At 38.4% G+C, this 23,246-nt stretch overlaps 1 protein-coding gene across 1 annotated transcript in view; it reads left to right on the plus strand.

The window, feature by feature from the left end:
• LOC117376193 (whirlin-like) overlaps positions 1-23,246 on the plus strand; it is a 172,285-nt gene that overhangs the window by 122,077 nt on the left and 26,962 nt on the right. The window contains exons 6-7 of the mRNA XM_055224247.1: positions 20,867-21,052; positions 21,669-21,854. Of these exons, the coding sequence (XP_055080222.1) occupies positions 20,867-21,052; positions 21,669-21,854 (372 nt within the window). The remainder of the gene's footprint in view (positions 1-20,866; positions 21,053-21,668; positions 21,855-23,246) is intronic.

The raw sequence follows: 23,246 nt of genomic DNA on the forward strand, positions 1-23,246 counted from the left end.
ATTGTCCCCAGTGTGTGCTTAAAGACGGTTTGTGATGCAGGAAAATGCGCATTAGCACGGGCCACAGACAGGACGCAGTGTCTTGAGGATTATGACCCATCTTGCTGGATTTGATTCAGACGATTGAAATGATTGACTTACTGGGCTTTGTGGACAATAACTTGGACTAGTATTTTTGGCAATGTTGTGTTGACAAAAATATATAAAATGTGGATGCTTTTTTTTCTAGCAAGTCCAGAATATCTCTCTGTATTTTTTTTTTTTTTTTATATATACAGAGGGATATCAGTCTGGTCCCCAAACATGATCCTGGAGTCAGATTTGTTTATTTCATCACTAAACTCTTATCTCACCTCAGATTAGAGTTTATTGCTTTGCCCATTGCTTCTGCGGTGATGTATTTTTCTTTTCTTTTTTCCTCGTAAGCTGCCATATTTGTTTCGATACAGATGGACCTTGCGTGTCCCTGATTGGCTAATCCACCTGTCAATTATACCTGATCAAACTCACATCTTAGTAAAGAATTAGAAAAGTGTGTATTCTGGAGAGACACCTACTGAAATATTTTGCATGCTAATGTTCAGTTGGAATAAATCAGTTATATTAAAAACCCCATATTACACAAAATTGACTCTTGTGACCTTTAAGTCATATTAGAATGTGTTACCTCATCAACAACATACCTGGAGTTGTGTTTTGTTTCATTCAGACATGTTTAAGGAACCCTTTATTATTAGTCTGAGTATCATAGCAACCAAAGAGCCAATCCTGAGAGAGGCTGTTGAAGGTAACGCCCCTTCCCACCTGCACCACTGGTTTTGCAGGGAGTGGGCGATTAAAAACTCTATCAATCAAACCTGTTGCTAATGGTAGCGGGAGTGACCTCGGGGAAAGAAGGCACCTGATTCGTCTGTTATTAATGTTCATATCTTGAGTTACAGACACAACAGCAAAATAAAAATACCAGATTCGTGAAGAGTGTTTTTTTTAAGATAAAAATGACAGGGCAAACAGCAGCAGTTACAGAGAGGGGTGACAGTATACAGTATATGGGTAGTTTTTGAGTTAAACAGCTACTTTTTTTTAACCTTTTGTTCAGTTGAGATAAGCAATTCCAGGACTGAAAGTTTCCAAATGATTCAAGTGAAGGTGTATGAAGTTAAAAAACACAGTGGAGCTCTTCTTGTATTACCACATGACATCACAAGGTGGAACAGCATGTTTGAGAAAAGAACTCTCTCAAAAAGAAATAAATATGCAGGGTTTGTGTGTTAAACATGTGCGAATGAAACAAAACACAACTCCAATATGGGACTTTTAAACTTATAAATACTAGACTGACAGGTCTAGTGGCATGATTTTCACTCTACTTCTTTCGATTGTTGTTTTGTGTTTTGTGATAGGATAATCAACAAGCAAGTCAGGCTTCTCATTAGGTGTAGCTTATTGTTGTTTCTTATTCATTCCCTCTTCTGTCACTTGACTACAAAATGACCATAATTGGATCTAGGTTTGTACAGAAACAGAACCAGTCAGAATCTGTATTAGTACAACACATCTGGGGCTCAGTTCATAATCACTTTTCAAGTACAGGTGACACAACATTGTTTTCAACTCGACTTGTGCACGGAAACCAAATCTTATGGAGTGAGCCTCTGCTTAAAACTCCGTCTGTTTTCTTTTGTAAAATCACAACAGTCATGATTATTCAATTATTAAGTGACTGCACAGCCTTCAACCATTTGACTTAAAATGACTGTTCAGTTACAATTCATGTCTATCTTTGAACTTTTTTTAAAACTTTAACTCAGGGGTGCCCAAACTTTTTTCACCGAGGGCCATATCTTGCAGCATTTAGGTTATATTGGTAGGATTATTCAAATTTGCCGTAAAAAGTACTGATTATGATCAATTGGGCCAGTTCACCTGTAGGTTTGAGGGCCAAAAAAAATTGGTCTGAGGGCCGCATTTGTCCCCCGGGCCATAGTTTGGACACCCCTGCTTTAACTGTTAAACATCTGTAACTGTTTTAAACTTCACTATAATCACTCCATTCAAATATTTTTAACTACCATATTTTCTAGACTATATGTTGCTCTGGAGTATAAGACGCACCAGCAAAAAAATGCATAATAATAGAGAAAAAAATATATGAGCACTATTTAATTTCATGAACACTTTATAATATCTGTGTTCATGAGGCCAACAGCAGAGGTCCCATCAACACAGATAAAGTGTCCAGTTTTGTACCAACTGTATGAAACTGGACACTTTATAATACCCATCACCTTAATATGTCATGTTTGCACTGTTGTTCTGATGTTGGTGTGTATATATTATAATAGCTACTTTTTTATATTATTATTATTATTCAGTGTTTTTATGTCGCACTTTATCACCGAAGCAAGTTCCGAGTTTGTGAGTTGTGTTCACTGACAATGGCAATAAAAGTCTTCTGATTCTGATATATAAGTCGCACTGGACAATAAGTTGCATTTTTTGGGGCTTTTTTTTTTTTTTTTTTTTACAAAATCTGAGACCAAGAATAAACATCTTTAAAGGCAAGTTATAATAAAAACAATAAAATACAGAACAACAGTCTGAATAGCAGAACAACACACTAACATAACACATTTTATTTATTCAGCTACATGAAGCATAGACAGAACTGAATACATGTCTAATATGTTAACGTAAGATATTAACAGTTAATCAGATAACTACTCTAACGTAACACATATTTATTCAACTCCATGAAGCGTAGACAGTGAACTGAATACGTGTCTGGTATGGTAACGTAAGATATTAACAGTTTATCAGACAACTAAAGCATAAAAACAAACAACTTTACCCTGGATCTCACTCCAAATCACTAAATCCACTGAATTCTTCATCCTCGGTGTCGTTTCTGAACAGCTCCACCAACTCCGGAAGTAGATGAAGCCCCTCTCCGGAAGAAGATGTCTACCATACTAGTACACAAGTCTAGAGTACCCTCGCGCAGTTGTCAGTGTGACAAGATGTGAAATTATATATTTTAATAATTTCACATATAAGTCGCATCTGAGTATAAGTCACACACCCAGTCAAACTATGAAAAAAATGCGGCTTATAGTCCAGAAAATACAGTCAATTTTTTTTCTGTAACATTGACTTCACAACACAATTTTACACAGAATGATGTAGGCCTACACTTTACAGCTGACACAACTGATTGTATGAGCAGATATATTAAACGTTCTATATTACACAAAAATGACTAAGAAGAACTAAGCCTAAATGTGCAGGGTTTGTATGTTAAATGAAAAAAATTGTGAACGAAACAAAACACAACTCCAGCTCTGTTTGTGATGAGGGAACAACATTATAACATAGATCAGAAAATAACATAACTTGTAATAGTTTCCATCAGACTGTGCAGATCACTTTCTGATTTTTGGCCTGGGTCTACAGGAATTCAAAAGGGTGCATTGCAAACTCATTTAAAGTGTTTGCGTCCTTATTTGAGTGAATTAAAATATGACACAGAATGGAAGAGAATTTTCTTTGGACCCTTTTGATATGCTGATGCTCTCTCAGTCAGTTTGGACTGAGGGCCAAAGCTAAGGTCGTTGGTTCGTACCCAGACTCTTTGAAATTGCCTCTGTGCATAGTCACTCACAATGGTTTCAATGTGTCTAGGTCTATTTTTCTGTTAAGGCGAGACCAAGCCCTGGAGTCTGAACATGACCACTTCAGTGAATGGCCCGAGCTCACTGGTGCATTTCGCTAGTTCAGACTTTAGTGGCAAGGAACATTTAGTAAGATTAAAAAGCTGTTTTAAGACATCTGAAGGATTTTCGACTGAGAAAAAGCGTATGACCTGAAAAATCGCTACAAAATCCAACCGTTGTGAAAGCTTTAGTTTCCTATTAGCCGAACACAATCAGTTAATGTTTAAAGTTGGACAAACACATAAACTCTGCCCACAACCTTTCAAACGTTTCAAATGGAGCTGCTAAACATGGCAGTGCCTGGAAGACTAAAGAAGAGAGTGAGGAGGGAGGAGAGCGGGGTCTGGACATATGAGAAGCGCAGTGATTGGTCGAACAGGTATCCACACTTCATACACCAAATCAGGGTACTGTTTTATGATGTCGCTCCAGTGATGTCTTGCCAGCACACACTTAGATACTAGATCAATTGCAGAGGCTACTGGAGCCAGACGTTTTTGTCCAGAATGGCTGAAAATGTACCTAATTTGTGCTAAAGATGCCAAAAAAAAAATGACTAGGAAAAGTAGATAATGCAAGTAAAACATCATATACATCAGAGTTTAGTCACAAAAAGCAGATTTAGTGTTTAGTTCCACTCTCTGGGCTGCAGAGATTTGTTTCATTGCTGTACTAATGAACTGGCCACTTGTCCTATTTGCGATAGGTTTATAATACACCCAACCAGACTTTACAATAGATCCATGGGGTGAGACACTACAGGGCAAACTCATTTTTGCTTTAGGACAATTTTGGAATGAGGGCTGATTCACAAATACCTGCTTGAATTCTGTGTTTGTGGCCAAATAATTAATCCACATGAACACCACTGTGCCAAAGGGCTGTGAGAGGTTGAAGCAAGCTTGAAATACCTTCTTTCTTTTATGACTTGAAAATCATCAGCCTTAATAAATAAACTTTAATTCGACGGCTGTCACCAATTTCTAAACCGAGACTTACGCCATGACCTTAAGAACAATCAGGTCCTCAGTAGAAGCAGACACAGCAGTAGTACCAATCCTTCACACTGACACATTTTGACAGAGCAGTGGAGAGGCCTGTTGTTAGCTTAACTCCCACAGAAGTGCTGAGGAGGGAGGCCTGGCTAATAAACTGTGTGTGTGAAGTCATGTGTCTGCTGCTCCCTGATACCGGCTGCCTGTAAATCTCACTGGGACACACAGCCCTGCATTCTAACAGAGACGGAGGAGAGAATGTGAGCGGCATACTTACTGCTGCTGAACAAGTCTGTTGTTTCAAGTGGAATTGAGTTAGATAATCTGGCAGAGGTGGTTTTACTTAATGAATGATGCGAGACAGTGTACTTTTGTGCCGATCCAAAGCGTGTCGTGTCATGTGGTCTGACCATAAAGAAGGTTCATAGTATTTTTATTGTGTAGTTACTGATCCTTTTAGATCTGAGTGCTGCATTTGACACTGTGGACCATGGGATCCTCTTACAGAGACTAGAGGACTGGGTGGGCATCTCTGGTACGGCACTAAACTGGTTCAAGTCCTATCTAAAAACAGGGAGTTCTTTGTTGAAATTGGAAAATGTGTCTCTGATAAAATGTTCCTGACCTGTGGGGTTCCCCAAGGGTCAATCCTGGGACCCCTGTTGTTCAATCTGTACATGCCGCCATTATATCAGTTAATACGCAGCAATAATGTGCAGTGCAATTTGTTTTCTTTTGTAGATTTGTCCTTTATCCAAATAATGTCTTTTCTGTTCTGTTTCAATTCACATGGAGCCTGCTGAGCCACTTACCTCATTCACAGGAAAAGACAACATAAAATTTACTGAACCATTTGAAAATATTTGACAAACAAAAAGAACACCTCTTCCTTCAAAATGCAGTGGCCAGAAGCAATTTACTAGATAGAGCAACCTGCCTGTATTTGCACTGCATTAGACACAGTAGAGTATGCAGGGGTCAGCTGGAGACTGGAAAAAATCAATGTGAATAGGTAATAAAAGCCTGTGGGTATCATACGCATGTTTTACCCTATGAGCTTTCGACAGCCTCAGCTTCTAACACAAACCTGCCTTAAGGTCTGCTTTTGAGGACTCATTTTACTAACACTTTGATTGTAGTGTTACGTGGTTTGTGCAGAGCTAACTGGCCAATGTTTTTTATTCAAAACCAATGAGATGGAAATTGTGGCTTGAGTGAATTTGCGTTACGAACATAGACTGTATAAAGAAGTAGACGGAGTATGACGTCACCCTTTGGGCTCCAGTCAAATGAAGCTCTCTGAGGCAAGCAGTTACAGGGGCCAATTTGGAGCTAAGTTCAAGTTTTTCAATACAAAGTGAATTGGAGCCGGAAGCGCGTTCATGATCACTTCCTATTTGGAACGCAGCAGCTAGCAGATCCTAGCTATGTCCATTTATATACAATCTATGGTTAGGAATGTAAAGATTCAGTAGGATGCATCTTTTTCCAAAATATTTTGCTTAAGCTAGTGATAGAATGATAGAGTGATAGAGTGCATTTAATCCTTCTGTCCTGTTGGGTCCTTTTATGCCGCTTTTTGTCATTTTTCACATTTACATTGCCCACCATTTCTGCTGTGTTAAGTACATTTGGATATTTTTGGTTATAAACTGTAAAAAATATAGTAGATTATCTTATATATTAACTTTTTTTGTGTAACTTTTGTCCAAAAATACTCAATTTGAAAAAAAGTTTTCCCATGCTTTGCAGTGGGGCTCTCTGAAGGGCTGTACATATTTAGTAGGATCCTGGGGGCATATACTTACCTGGGGCATGTTTTGGGGTGACACTGGGGGCTATTTGTGTGAATTTTAGATAATAAAATGCGGATTTGGGTGTATTTGCAAAAGGCTGTGCTGTATTTGAACAGCCCTCCTTTACTCACACTACATGTACGCACGTCTACTGCTTATACTGCATTGTCTTACCTCTTAGCGTTCCACCTCTATGTTTACCCCTAACATAAATACGTAAATATTGAAGCAGATGATTCCTGACACATTCCAATCATTTGTATTGTAAACCATTCCAAACCTGACAAGAGCAGCGTCCACAGTTCCCCAGTGAACCTCCTCAAGGTGATCTGAGGTGCTACAGTACAGCTGCTGAGCCATGAAAAAACGCACCTTCTCATTTAATTTAATGGGCCAGCAGCAGAAGTGACTGCACCATGACAACGACCGGAGCTGCACCTGTCAGTCAAGCTAACGAACCCTCCCAGAGATGTATTTATGAGCCATAGCATTGTCAGTGTTGTACGATATAGTAATACGCGCTAATGGAATCAAGCTACAAGGTGAGAGGGTTAGGCTACGGCTGAATGAGCTAACCTTGTTTTTCTTCAAGTAGCAAAAAAGTTTAGAATTAATTTAATTTACTGATTTGATTTGTGCTTGATCCCCGCTCCAATCTGTGCGTGTAGTTGTTGTGTCTTTGGGCAAGGCGCTTAATCCTCATCCTAATCCTTGTGTGCAGTGCTGTTGTATGTTGTGTATGGACAGAGGGGGGTTGTTACATTTACTCGAGTACATTTGCACAAGTAGCGTTCAAATAATACTGTATTTCTCTAAGGTAGTTTCAGATGTCATACGTTTATTTTTTGTTGAGTAATATATTTGACAGTGTCGCAGTACTATTACTTGAGAAAAAGTTGTGGTTACTTTTCCCACTCTAAGTAAGTAAGTGACAAAGGCTTTATCTCGACAATGTGAAACACGGGGAGCGAGGTAGGTTAAGTGTCTTACCCAAAGGCACAATGTCAGTATTCATCTGTGGGAGCTGAAATTGCACTGATGATGTTTTATGTCAAGAGCAGGATTTGAACCACCAACCTTTAAACCTATGGACAAACGCTCTACCAATTGGACTACTGTATTTTTTGTGCTGAGTCATTTCATGGGCCACCATTTTTTTTAACTTGTGCTTGAATACAGTTTTCATTTGGTTTACAGTTTAAAAGTCTTAGCATAGTGCACAATTATCGAACAGACTTTAACCCTAAAGAATAACCTGGCAAGCCTGAGGACCCAATCCAAAAGAAAAACAAGACAATTCTGTGGAAGTCAATTTTACATCCTAGCAGATTGGAATGCAAATGAAAGGCATGCATTATAATTAGAAAAACAGCACAAGACGTGCTCTGTCAAAGCTGAAAATGTGGCAGACAGAGAGTGAGATTATGTTTTTAAGTCAACTTAACCAGACTGAGATGGCTCGGACATGAGGACTGTGGATATGCGGAGGGATGTTAAGGTTACAGCTGCCAGACAGGAAACCTATAGAGGAGGTAAAGATTTATGGATGTAGTTTAAATGAGTTACAGGGAAGACTTAGAGACCTATGCTTTCTCATCAAATCCGGTTAACCCTGGGACCTAGAAATGCACTGGGTAATCTATAACGAGAAAGATAGTCCATATATTTGAATGGATACGGTTTTAGTATTGAAGTTTGGGCAAAGTTACAGTCACGCAACTTGACGCCAACTGCTTATTTTTGCATTGGCAGGTACTATTTAGCGACTAATTTGGTGTAAAAGTGGCATGGTGGGTTAAGCATTTGCCCTTCAACCGGAGGGTCGTCATATATGCTACTGTATATGTGTACTTTCTCTTTATACACTGTTAACTTATCTCTTTGAATGGATACAGTTTTGGTATTGGAAAAAAAAAAAAAAAGACTTAATACAACTTGATAAATAACTGCTAATGGTTGCCTATTATATTTTCTCATTTGGGTAAACCTGACTGTAAATGCACTGGCAAATCTATATAATGAGAAATACTGTCCATACATTTTAACAGGACACTTTTGGTACTAAAAATAATATGGGCATAATAAAACTTGACAACAACTGTTAATCATTGCATTGGCTGCTAATAACATCTAACTAGAACTAAAATCTGAATGTAGCCTCCTATTTAACCACTCATTTATGGGAAAAAGTGGCACAGTGGGTTAAGCATTCGCCCACCAACCAGAGAATCATCGTATAACTTAGGCAAAAAAACAACTTGACAACAACTGTGGGTCATTACATTTTTGTTGTCAGCTAATTAAAAAGTAACTAGGACTAAAATCTAAAAGTATTACAGTGACACATTTGGGGTAAAAATGGCACAGTGGGTTAAGCATTCGCCTATCAACCAGAGGGTCATCATATGCTATTTTTGCTTGCTTTATTTTCATTATTAACAACTAACTATAGAGCAAAAACCCAAAACTGCGAAAGTGATTCTTTTAGGAATGGAAGTGGCACAGTGGGTTAAATATTTGCCCATTAACTAGAGGGCGATCACAGAAATGAATAGCTAGCAAGAATTTAGTTTCAGTAGAGCTGATCACCACGTCTCTGTAACTGTCTATTAATGAAACTGATTTGATTAATGAGCCCGGGGCAACACCAGGGCTAATGAGAATTTAATATGAGACCGCTATGTCCAAGTGTATAATGCTTGTTTGACCTGATGGGTGAAAGTTCATTATACTATTCCCCATCACTTAATGATGTTTGAATAGAGTTGAAAGTTGACACTATAAATTGGATAGTAGATCGTATTAAGGACTATTTGTTGCCCTGAAGTTCAATTACCCATCCTTCAATGTCACTTGAATCACAGTTGTTTGGAGTAGGCACCGTCATTCCCCCAATTTTAGTCATTTCCCGGATTTGCGTCAGTCATGCTTGTAGTTAGCTTGACTCTATTTTCATTATTATTTCATTATTTTCATTCTTGGCTCTAACTCAAATATGAAAATGACAGTAAGCAACAGCTAAAGATACACATCTCTATTTTGAATTGTGTTACCTCTATCGATATTATCAATGGAAAGCAAGTTGAGAAGATTTTTTGGCACATAAGTTTGGCACAGGATGACAACAGCTTTGGCTTTTTAAATCTCACTTCCATTTTGTAAATGAACCAAGATCTCGGTGGAGCAATAGTTTGATACAGTATATAGCTGGCATGCTTTGAGTGAAGGTACTACCAAACTAGTCTCTTAGTACAGATGAAGACCACTTACTATTTTTTAAACTCATCTGAGAAGGTCAAACATTTAAGTCATTTTTACTTGATTTTTTAAAATGATTTTTGTTTTTGTTTTTTTTGAAATATTAGTTTTAGTATCAATTAGTATCTGGATGTCAATACTTCACACAACCGTAACAACTAAAGGGCCACATTTTTATATACCGCTTTTCCACCTTCAAGATACTCAAAGCATTTTACATCAGAGATTTTTTCACCCATTCACACACACCTTCACACACCAGTGTACACAGACACTGGGGGCGAGGAAGGTTAATTGTCTTGCCCAAGGACACAGCGACAGTATTCATCTGTTTGAGCTGGAATCGAACCACCAACCAGTGGGTCAGTACATCTAAACCACTACTACCGCTACAGCTGCCCATACCCCTAAGTCCAACAATAACTACACATAAATACTCCATATGAAATTGAACCGGGGACCTTCTCACTTAAGGAATAGCCTCTCTGTCACTGTGCCACACTTAACTACAGAGTAAACATCCTCTGGTCACAGGCTCTAGATAAGGATTTCCTATTAGCAAAGCGCTCGTCATCAAAACCGACTGTGCTGTCCATTAATTAGGCCCTGACCTCTAGAGACTGGATCATATGAAAGAACTAAAGAGCTGACTACAGTGTGTGGAGGTCAAAGACATAATACAAGTTTAGCTCCGTCTGCGGCACAGCGAAAACCTATCCTGCTCTGTAAAGTCTATAAAGTCTATCTCGTAAAACTGGTATGCATTAGAAAATTACATGGCGCGAAAATGCTGTCAAAATTTTACACAGTCTGATTCCAATAAAAAGAAATGATAGAAATGTCCTTCAGTTGAGCAGGAAACGGTATTCTCTATACTCTTTCCAGTTACGTTACACCATTCATATAGAAAGGTAGGTAAAGTACACAAACTCAAGTACTATTATAAGGAAGCGAATAGTGGTTCAAGATATTATTCAAGTAAAAGTATTTGGGAAAAGTACTAGTCAAGTAAGAGTAAATGATCTATCACTTCATCTCAGCATCTTAAAATGAACTTTGCAATCGCTATTTATCTTTTTATATGGTGCCATTTTGAGGAGAGTTAGCCATTCAAAATATCATGGTTCAAACTGTTAATCGTTATGGCAACAGTTCAAACTTTTCATCATTCTGAAACCCACAAATACTAGATTGGATCGCGTATATGTTGTTATATTAAGTGAAGAATGTTTGTATGGGCAGATTGAACAACTGCGATATACATGAAGGTAAAAGTATTCCAAAAAAGTACTAGTCAAGTACCTATTACCTCCTCCGGTTGCTTAAAATTAGTGCTTAAAAAGTAGTTTCCAATTTCAGCATCCTTTTATACGGTGCCATTTTGAGGAGGGTTGACCATTCAAAGTATATAACATCATGTTTCAAGTTGTTAATTGTTATGGCAACGGTTCAAACTTTTCATCATTCTGAAACCCATTGATACTGCCTTTTAAAATAAGAACATGGTGGAGTGAGTGAGTGCAGGAATTAATGAGAAAGAGCTTCACGAACACAAAAGATTATATATTTAAATTTGACTGTTTATGAAATGCTTAGAATGTTAAAGCTACACCATGTAATTTTCCTAGTGATGGTCTGCCACTTGCTCCTGCTTCTTTCATGGACATGTTATTACTTTGCCCGGAATGCACCACAGTATGGCATTAAGCTTGTCCACGTAGGTAAGCAGGTGATGCTAACAAGCCAAGTTACAGGTCAGATCTGTGCAAAATGGACTCTGCTGACTGAAAGAACGTACTTTTCAGGTTAAATTCGGCTGTGAAAACACCTGTAATGGAAAGAAGCAGGTGGCAGAACCTCACCAGGAAAATAACATAGTACAGCTTTAGCATTTTGAGTCAAATTGGAATATATAATCTTTTGTGTTTGTAAAGTTCTTTCTAATTAGCTCCACTGTTATGACTCAAAGGATCAAACATATTTATGAAAGGACACAGGAAACAGGGGTTGGGTTTCAAGCAGGTTTTTATTTTTATGGCTTCGGTTTCTTGTCAAAACTGAGAAGCAGGTGAAAAAAAAACCATTCCCAGACCCCGTGCCCAAAAAAAACAACAAAAAAAAACCAAAAAACAAAGTAACAAAGGAAAATTACCGTGGTGAGCCGGCCAACGTAAAATAAGGACGATGCTTTGGACAGGCCAACCCTATACAGAGCCGTAGAAGCTGCCAGCGCACCACAAAAAAAAAAAAAAAAAAAAAAAAACCCATAAACTTTCCCTACACAAAATAAAGAACAAAAACAGGATGTCCAATAGTAGAAGATAGTACATCAAAATAACACGAAGGCGAAGATTCTCAACTAACTAATTTAAACTAACAAAAATATACAGAAAAAAAGTAGGAATAACTTCTTATGATTGAAAAAAAAACAAAACAACAACAACAAAAAGCTACAAAATGGAGGAACGCAATATTCTTATTTTAAAAGATAGTGTACAGGTTTCAGAATGATAAAAAGTTTGAACCGTTGCCATATCAATTATGACATGATATTATATGGCACTGTATAAAAGGACACTGAAATCCCATTAAAAGCTATTGCAAAGTACTTTTTAAGCACTGTCCATATGTTAAACCTTTGATGATATTACCTCTGCTACTTTTAAGTCACTACAGGTTCATTTACTTTTTCTTGACTATTACTTTTTCCAAATACTTTTTCTTGAGTAATATCTTAAACTAAGCAATAACATGTCCCTGGAGACGAGCAGATGTCACCCAACCATAGAAGTTACACAGTGCACCACCATTGATGAATTGATCTTGTTGAGTTGTAGAATCTAGGGTGTGATCAATTTGATGTTGTTTTTGTTGCTAGTTTGTGGCGTATAATAAAAGGGTTTGTGTGTCCTCTGGAGACTCATTAAGTCTGTACTGTCCTGGGATGTTCGAGCTGTAGCATCTGCTCATATATAAAATGAGACAGCTGTTACTAAAACTAAACCCCGCCCTCTCATAGTAATACTGCCACGCCATTGGTCAACACCGTTAGCAGTCTAGAGCCAAACCAATTAGCCTAAAGAAAACAGGAGAAAGTACTTTGACAAACCTCAAATCACTTCATGTTTATGGAGCACTTTTATAGACTTTTTAAACACTTGGTTTTAAATAATGGGATGAGTGGAAGTTGGTAGGGATGTCTGACAACACCAATGTTTTTAAATTCCTATTTTGGTTGTGTTTATTACACTGAAAATCATGCATCCTTACTGTGAGCGAACCTGACTCTTGACTCCTGTTTGGCCTGGAGGAGCATTTTCCTGCTTGTTTCCATGGAAATGCTGTTCCTTTGGCTGTAATCCTCCATAGTATAGCATAAAACGTATGTCCATGAAGAATGTTCCAAAGTAGGTTTTAACTTTCTATTTCTGTGGTATCATACAGGTGATGTGCCATCTCCAAAGTTATATACTGTGCCTTTAAAGCAGGGGTATCAACACATTTTCACTGAGGGCCACGTCAGCAAAATGGCTGCTCTCAAAGGGTCAGATGTAAAATAAATCTAATTACTTTTTTAACTTTTTAATGAACTGTTTCTATATTTATTACTTATTCAATTTACAAATATTGCATATGCATTTGCCTAGATGTAAAAATATGGCTGTGTAACTGTGTATCTCCTGATAAAATGACATTTTAAGACCATCATACCTTTTAATTTACCCTGTCGAAGGCCACATAAAATTATGTGGAGGGCCACATTTGGCCCGCGGGCCTTGAGTTTGATACATGTATTTTAAAGCTACCATATGTAAGTTAATTTGTTGTTATGTCCAAACTCGACTATATATATATATATATATAAACTCGACTATATATATATATATATATATATATATATATATATATATATATATATATATGACATAGCTAACCAGCTTGCCGCCACATCCCAATAGAAAGTGATCGTGGGCAACTCTAGCTTCAATTCACTTTACATAAAAAAAATATTCACCTCTCTCTGTAACTGCTGCTGTGAGCCTCGTCATTTTGGTCTTAAATGTTCATATTAACCCGCTCAACATGATCCTGATGTTTGTATTTAGCTGTTTTGTCCATAAATCAAGATATGAACATTAATGACAGATAAATCAGGTGCCTTCTTTCCCCAATGTCACTCCCGCTAGCGTTAGCAACAGGTTAACAGGTTAGGTCCCTGCTAAATCAGCGGTGCAGGCGGGAAGGGGTGTTACTGTCAACAGCTTCAATCCTTTTTGGCTCTTTGGTTGCTATGATAGTCGTTGTCAGAACTCGGCTTCAAATTCGGCTTCGGCTTCATTAAACTGGAGCTGAATGATATGGGTAACGTCACACTCACTTAGTCCTCAGTCCTCAGTCCACTTCTTTATACAGTCTATGGTCCAAACAGTGACTTTTTTACTCTCACTTTAACAAGGTCTTTGAGTAATATGTTTGAAGTAATAGTACTCTAACTGTATCATTTTTGGTTGTACACTTGTGTTTTATATTTTGATAAATTCAGCGCAGGTAATACACTAATATACATACAGACACATGTGAAGGAAATACAGTTATGTTACACAACTTCCAAAAAAGGTAAACTGCACAAAAAATAACCCCATAAAATAACAATATATTCTAATCTTGTGAGTCCAAAATAAATATTAACCGCTGAGGTGTGACTTAATTTGCGCAGATGTTTGGGTTAATTTTGAGTGAATACTGGGCATGTTCTAGTCTGTGTAGTGCTCCTCATAGCCACAAATTAGCACAAGAGCTGTTCATTGATTGGAGAAGCAGATGTTTGGCTAATGAATGTGGAATTCAATAAACACAACACAGCAAAACAAGGAAGTCTGTCAAAGCCAATGCTTGCAGTTATAGTTAAATAAAAAATGTAACTTCATTAAGGTCAAGATGTGAGTAATGCTTTGACTGTGGAGAGCTGATTCTGTCCTCATAACTGGATAACACTTGAAAAATGTGTAAATCTGGATGCGGTTATCATTTCGGAAACTATTATTCTATTGTATTATGTTTCTGCTACAAGAAACGTTAACAGTACATTATTTTGCAGTAGTTATACTTGTAGTAGCTGTATGCAAACAAATCTATGTAACTTTATCTTACATGTATTCAATTATCCATCCATCTGTTTTCTTCAACTTATGTCGCGGGGGCAGCAGTCTAAGCAGGGACTCCCAGACTTCTCCCACCCCAGACACTTCCTAGAGGTTCTCAGGTGGAACCCCAAGGTGCTCCCAGGCCCGGGTGGGACATGCCCAATTCAGTTAAAGGTGTTTTATTGCAAAAAAAAAAAGTAATAAACATTAAAAACACAGAAAAAAACTTGACGCTTCAAAGATCCTACCTGTACCTTGGCGTGACGATGATGATGATGATGATGGGTGACCACTAGGAAAACCAAGTGCCACAGTAGGACAGCTGTGGCGCTAGTGGAAAGTGTTGTCGTGTTCCTACGCAAAACACTTCATCCCCATAGTTTGTAGTTTATAGTTTGAGTATTATCGCTGATTTAAATCCATGTAGCATTCACAACACAACATTTTTCTTCACACAATTCATGTTCTTTCACCATTCCATGTCCAGGAACACGCCATATGGCTTTGTTGTTACCAATGTCACATCCACTCCACTATACTCCCATATATAGAGCACACTGTAACTCAACAACAATGAGTCTACACCATCTGTGCTTATATCTGCTACTGCTTTTGTGTTATGCTAATTTCAACCTTAAGTAAAAGAACACAAGTTTTCATCATTGTGTTTTTGCAACTCTATTATGTATCTGATGTACCTCAATCAGGCCTGTGTCGCTTTTTATAACAATCTGAGGAATTTAAATGAACTACTTATGCGGTTTAATGACTTTTAATTTAAGAGCAAAAATTAGATGTGGCTGAGTTATAATGAAAAGATGCATTACTTTGAGATGAAGATTAACGAAGGATGTTATGGGGGGAAAAGAAGCTAGAATAAAATGAATAGTTTAAAGCTTGGTGGGTTGATTCTTGTTATAGTAAATTGTGTTGGTGTGGAGTGGACTTAAGTGGACTTGAATAAAAGCACGGTTTTTCATTTTGGTTGCTCTAAAAAAAATGTAGAAAAACCTGTTCTTACTCTACATCTCTTGCATCTCCACAGACCTGACTCTTATTTGGCTTGGTTTAGGGCTTCCTCCTTCTTGTTTCCATGGAAATGTTGTTCTTTTGTATGCCATAAAACTTGTTTACCTCCATGGAGAATGTTCCGAAGCATGGTTTTAATATTCTTTTACCATAGAACCAGAAAGTTGCTTACTGGACCTAACAAAATTCTGCACTTGCCATTATATACCACGCAAATGGACAAACAGCTCCCCTAATTGTAAAATACACTGCCTGGCCAAAAAAAAATCGCCACCAAAAAAAAAAATAAAGGTCACACACACCAATATTTCGTTGGACCGCCTTTAGCTTTGATTACGACACACATTCGCTCTGGCATTGTTTCAAGCTTCTGCAATGTCACAAGATTTATTTCCATCCAGTGTTGCATTAATTTTTCACCAAGATGTTGCATTGATGCTGGTCGAGTCTGACGCTGCACAAAGTCTTTTCCAGCACATCCCAAAGATTCTCAATGGGGTTAAGGTCTGGACTCTGTGGTGGACAATCCATGTGTGAAAATGATGTCTCATGCTCCTGAACCACTATTTCACAATTTGAGCCTGATGAATCCTGGCATTGTCATCTTGGAATATGCCCGTCCCATCAGGGAAGAAAAAATCCATTGATGGAATAACCTGGTCATTCAGTATATTCAGGTGTCAGCTGACCTCATTCTTTGAGCACAGACTGTTGCTGAACCTCGACCTGACCAACTGGAGGAGGCTTGAATCTTTTTACTTAGTTAAATCCAGGTGGCGACTTTTTTTTTTTTTTTTGGTTAGGCAGTGTATTACAAACATATAGGCTGTATCCAAATGTCCACCCTAGCCCCTAACCCCTAATTCACTACACAGCCCCACACTCTCTAACAAACTCTATAGTGCATTATTCACAGGAAGATTTGAGCACACGGCTCACTAGAAAAAAAAAAAAAAGGTGATAAAACTTGATTTCTGTCATAAATAATAATAAGATTTAACATGCTATATTTATGAATTAATAATAACCATACATGTTTCTATCAAGATCTTGCATAAATGGATTGGATTATTCATTTTTTTTAGTCTGAGATGGGGAAATTAGAGGTGCGGAAAGCAGCTAACACTTACAGCTTTGCACTAGTAATGATTTATTTCCTGCTGTTTATTGCAAGAGTGTTTTGTTCATAATCAGGGCTCAACAGTGCAATAAATCAGCACTTCCATCTGCTTTCATTCAGTCGTGTTGTGTCCAGTTAAAGACCTGTTGCCGCGCTGTTGTTTTTCCAACTCTTGCAGTGCACTGTCGTCTATATTGACCGATCTAATGACCACTCATGCCCACTACTAAGGTGCATTGTGGGAAAGTTTTAGTGCACTATTTTCTCTCCAACTGGACATTCGGACAGCACAAAATACCCGCTAAATAGTGCTCCTATTGTGGACAGAGACAGCCATAGATTTATGCCAAATAAAAACTGTTGCAAAAGTCGCTCAAGATATACTGTGGCTCAGGAATATTTCACCCGTTAAACATTGGCGGAATGATCCTTGTTGACCCCTATCCTCCAACGTCTGTGGTGCTAAAATACTTACCTTTACCTGCAGTATGCTTGAATCAATGTGGAATTAATTAGTCACTGAGAAAAGGGTTTAAGTGCAGCACCAACTTTTGAAGATAACATTGAAAAACCCAAGGGACTGACTGTGCCCAGAGTCTGATAACACCACCTGCGGACAAGACAAAAGTGCTTTACATCGCACGCTTTTATCTGGAACTTCATTAAAATGTTCTGCGCTTAAAAACATTATCAGCACCTTTTTGTTTCTTGGTAGTTGGTTCTTATTATAAAAGGCCTGTATTACACTATTTTCTGATCTATGTTATAATGTTGTTTCCTCTTCAAAAACATACCTGGAGGAGTTCTTCTCTCAAACAGAAAACACTTTGTTCCTCCCTGTGATGTCATGTGGTAATACAGCTGCTCCATTATATTTTTTTATCATTTCAGCCTTGGAATTTCCCATTTTTGCTGAATAAAAGGTAAAAGGTAGTTGAAAATGACCGTTTCCTGACATTGCAAAGTGGAACAGAGCATTTTGAGCTTTGGAGATGGAGACAGCCCGATAGTCCAGGATTATTCAAACATGAGTGAATAAAACAAAATACAACTCCAGGTTTGTTTTTGATGAAGTAACAACATTATAACATGGCTTAAACTCATAAGAGTCAATTTTGCGTAATATACAGACTTTAAAAATTCAACCGAGGGTCCAATCTTATTTACTTCATGTTTGAGTATCAAAATAGAATGAAGACTGTTGTGACATTGTACAGTCATTCCCTTGAGATCATTTTTGGCTTTCTAAGTTCTGTCATTAGAAGATTAAAACAGGTCTAAATCAAGAATAACTCAACATTGAACTGAACATTAGCATTGTTAGTGTGGCAGATTTAATCCTGCTCGACTGTACCAGGACTGTAACTGGAAACATCCAAAATCTAAAAAGGATTAAAATGGCTTTAAGCAATTTGGGACTAATCCATTTTGAAAATTTTGCCTATTTATATTGTGTTATTTGGAGGGGTGGTTGTGTAAACAGCAAAATATACTTGTGGATATTCTACAGTCTAGCTTTGCTAAGACTCCATGAAGACATAACAGAAAAAAAACACATACCGTAAATTTCGGATTATAAGCCGCTACTTTTTTTCCATGCTTTGAACCCTGCGGCTTTTACAGCAGTGCGGCTTATATATGGAATTTTACTGGATAACGGCCCCTGGGGGGCGCTCTCTAGCTGTAAACGTAAAAGTGAGACAGACGTGGGGAAAGATTCTGCTCTGAAGAATTCACTAGTTTTGATTTTGAACGATCATTTTGCGCATCATGAAATGGATATGATGCAGTTTTTAAGATAAAGAAACAGAAAGGAAACAGAGCAGGGGTCGGCCTTTAACACGCAAAGAGCCATTTGGACCCACTTTCCACATAAAATAAAACACTGGGAGCCGCAAATACTTTTTGACATCTAAAATGAAGATAACACTGTATAATAACAATAATGTAACGGAATAATGTAGGTTTTACTTTCACGGACAAGCCTTCTACCCGTGGCAGATAAATATGGCAAAAACAACTTAAGTGCATTAAAAAAATACAACTCACCAAACCGCTGCATCAGTGTGACCCTGCGCTGATTATGTGATTATGTCTACTCTACTCCGCAGTTTCTTTAAAAAAACAACAACAAAAAAACTCGTAGCGTATCGTTTAATCCCAGGTGCTTATTCTCCATGTGCCAAAGCAGTTTTGAAGGTTTCATTGCCTTATTTGCTTTTCCCGTATGTTACGCAGAGCGGACTCTGTGCGTATGTCACCTGCAGCGACAAACCCAGATTTTAAGTAGGCATTGTCTGTTAAATTTATCTTTCTTTTTCTTGGAGGTCGTAGTCTCTTCTTCTGGCTCCTCAGTTGTCCTTTCCCCCTTTGTTAAAAGCTCTCCAAAGACTTTTGTTTTGGCTCATTTTCACTCGCTTGTGGCTCTAGTTTTGTGCGTCGTGTCTGATGTGTTATACGTGAAACGTCATCGCGGAGACAAGAGCAGATAATATACTTGCTACTACATCAAATAGATTTCTGTGGCGATTTCCAGCAGGATTTTCATGATACATCTACGGACGAGCTTATTAGTGTGTCATTAGGGACGGGCCAAAGTTGCTCCTGACCCCTGTGCGCACAACGTCTGAAAATCAGGGCTCTTTACGCAGGACTGTGAGCTGTGTCTGTGTCAGTTCCCAAGCCACGCAGAGCCGCAGTATAAGGCTGAAAGAGGCGCATACGGCTCCGGAGCCGCGAGTTGCCGACCCCTGAAATAGAGCCACTGCACGTAAGCTCGGCATCAATGAATCCAACTTGGTCAATGTAAAAAGACGACAAAAGTTTTCAGAGGAAATAAAAGCAGATTTTCCGTGTTGGTGCAGCTTTATTTTCTAAACCTGCAGATGTGTTCATCCCGTGTTGTTGTCGTGTTGGTGCCAATTTTCAGGCACAGTTTTAAAAAAAGCGTGTCGGTGCAGCGTCTTTCTGTGTAAATATCTCATGTTACAATATGAAAACCTGCGGCTTTTATTCAGGTGCGGCTTATATATGTACAAAATTGATTTTCTCTTCAAATTTAGCTCGTGCGGCTTATATCAAGGTGCGCTCTGTAGTCCGAAATTTACGGTACATAATTACAGCTGAGATTTGATTATGGCAACCTTTCAAATTGGATAATTTATTATAATTAGCTCTAACTGCACATTTTCCTTTATATTTAAAAGAACTGCATGTAGCCCGCACTTTAAAAGGGTACTACAATCACTGCTGAACCAGTGCCTTCACCTGCAGAGAGAGGATACCTTTTTCTCATTCTCAGTACAGAGACAGACCATGCCTCATGTGAAAGCTCAGAACCTCCAGAATTCACTCTCTGAGCTGCAGAGGTTGCACTAGCTCTGACCCACGATTGGCTGCAGGTGCTGGGGTTTAGGTAGTGAGGATTCAGATCAGAGAGAGTCCTTTTATGTTCAAACCAACTGGATTTCAGAACTAAAACTGGCAACCCAAATAAGAGACTCATGTGGGGCTCATTCTGCTTTCTGATTGGATAATTATAACCAAATTATAAGATAAACAAATTGGCCATCATGTCCAATGTTTTTGTAATTAAGAATAAATCTACATTTCACTTGTTCCAGTTAGAGCTATATTTGATTTGAACCTGTTTAAATCACATCTGTGGACACAGATCACACTGTCATGTAATGGAATTTAAAATTTAAAAAAATATATAAATTTGACCCGTAATATCATTTCAGAACCACTCCAATTAAATAAACATTATAACACTTCTTGTCCGTCCTCTTTGTTTTATTTCTCGTTCCAGTCGGTCGGGTGCAGAGGCGTGGGTCCTCCAGGCCTGCAGGTGTCGCTGGAGCAGCAGGCCTACATGTTACTGACACAGACGGAGAGGGAGACCATGCTGTACTACCTGCAGGAGTACCAGCAGGGACACATCACAGTGGAGCCTATGGTCACAGCTCTGTTTGAGCTCTTCAACACCCACGCTAAGGTGTGGACCACAACAAATCACTGCGTTTTGAGCATTTAACACAATTTAAGGACACATTATGCAAAATTTACTTTTTTGAACTTTTAACCATGTTATACTGCCCCCTCATCAAAACATATGATTCTTTATTCCATTAATTCATGAGGTCCTCTGCCTCTGAGCACTCAAAAATCACTTGGTTTAAAATTTCCCAGGATTGTTACATTAAAGGTAGAAATCCAAAATTTGTGCTGTTAAAGTCCATAAATCAAAATCAGACATTTGTCCAAACATATATGTTGTCAAATTACATTTACAGCTGCATTCTTGTATTAGCATGATGGGGTAGTTTGCTTTTTTCCATGGTAATTCCATGTGATACCAAAACCAAGTCCAGATGAGGAGCAAACAACAAACAATGCCTAATATGTGTCCTTTAAATTTTCTCTATGGTGTGTTTTATAGTTCAGTTTTATAGGAAGTTTTTCTGACATACCTAACTTTATAACACGAACATCGGAAGTTACAAAAATAAAGTCTGGGAGCTCTGACAGCTGCCCTCCCGACCCAGCCCTGGATAAACAGAATAACATGAACAGATGGTAACTGTCATTATGTCTTTCCTGTTCCTCTGCAGTTGTCTCTGCTGTCGGAGGTACGTGGTCTGGTCTCGGCTCAGGACTTGGAGGTGTTTGACCGGCTGGTGCTGCTCAGACAGAGGGAGGTGACCCAGGCCTTTCATGGGGGACTGGGAGTGCTGCGGCCCCCGGGACACTGTCCACACCAGTCTGCAGGACATACTGGACACACTGGATCTGCTAAGGTGAGCAACGTGTGTATGTGTGTGCGTGTGTGTGACTGTCTGTTTGTATGTGTTTGTGCGGGTGTTTGCATATATGTTTGCATATATGTTTGTGTGTGTGTTTTTTGTGTGTGTGTTTGCATGTGTGTTTGTGAGTGCGTGAGTGTGTGTGTTTGTGTTTTTGTGTGAATGTCAGTGTTTGTGTGTGCGTGTGTTGGTGCGTGCTTTTCTGTGTGTGTGTTTTTGCGTGTGTATTTTGTGTGCGTGTGATTCTGTGTTTGCGTGTGTATTTTGTGTGCGTGTGATTCTGTGTTTGCGTGTGTATTTTGTGTGCGTGTGTTTGCGTGTGTATTTTGTGTGCGTGTGATTCTGTGTTTGCGTGTGTATTTTGTGTGCATGTGAGTGCTTGTGTGTGTGTTTGTGTATGCGTGTGTTTGCATGTTCATGTGTTTTGTTTGTGTGTTTGTGTGTCTGTGTTTTTGCGTGTGTATTTTGTGTGAGTGTGTGTTTTGTGCGTGTGTATCTCTGTTTGCGTGTGTGTGTTTTTGGTGTACGTTAGTGATGAAGAGCTTCTGTGGTGAGTCTTGTGGCATTTTATCAAACTGTGACTGACGCCTGAATCAATGAAGTATTGATTGTGAATGTTAATTATATTGAAGTGTCACTACGTGTCTATGACGTACAATGAATATTCCCTTTGCTGTGTCTGATTTTTACCGTCTTAAAAACGTGAAAAACAAAATTAGTTCATTTTAAAAGGCTTGCACTGGTCCAAAGTTATACCTCACTTACCTTACACATCCCAAGCATCGTAATTATTCACCTCGATGAGTTTATAAGCACTTTTCACAACTTTCAGAGAGCAGACCAAAGTTTTGCCATTACATGCTAACAACAACCAGCATGCTAACGCGTACTTCCTGATTACTAGACAATAAAACACTTATAATCGGATGCCAACAGGACACAACGGACTTATTTCGACCTCGAAAAGCTGCAGCAAAAATCTCTTTGCTCAAATAAATGTAGGAATGAGCACAGGGACTTTAAGAGGTTCAAAATATTATAGCTCTGTCTCTAATCTCTCTCAATACAAGTGAAGAATGCTATTGCCACAGCTAGTCCAAAGCTCCATTACCTGGTTTCTCCTGTTTTCAAGCCATGGCAGAGGAAGATAGATGTGGTGCATTGTTTCTGGCTCTCAAAAACTCTTTCTTTCATTCTTCACACATCTCAAATACTTGTACATTCAGGGTGACACAACCAGCAGCAATGGCTTTAACGCTATGTACACATGTCTTATAGTGCTTTTTGGCTACTCTACCCATGGATAATTGTTAGCAGTTATATACACAATAAGACTATTTTGTTATTTGCAAAGGAATTATGTTCCTTTGTAGTTTCATGCAACTC

The sequence above is a fragment of the Periophthalmus magnuspinnatus genome, chromosome 9, assembly GCF_009829125.3.
Source record: "Periophthalmus magnuspinnatus isolate fPerMag1 chromosome 9, fPerMag1.2.pri, whole genome shotgun sequence".
Lineage (NCBI taxonomy): Eukaryota > Metazoa > Chordata > Actinopteri > Gobiiformes > Gobiidae > Periophthalmus > Periophthalmus magnuspinnatus.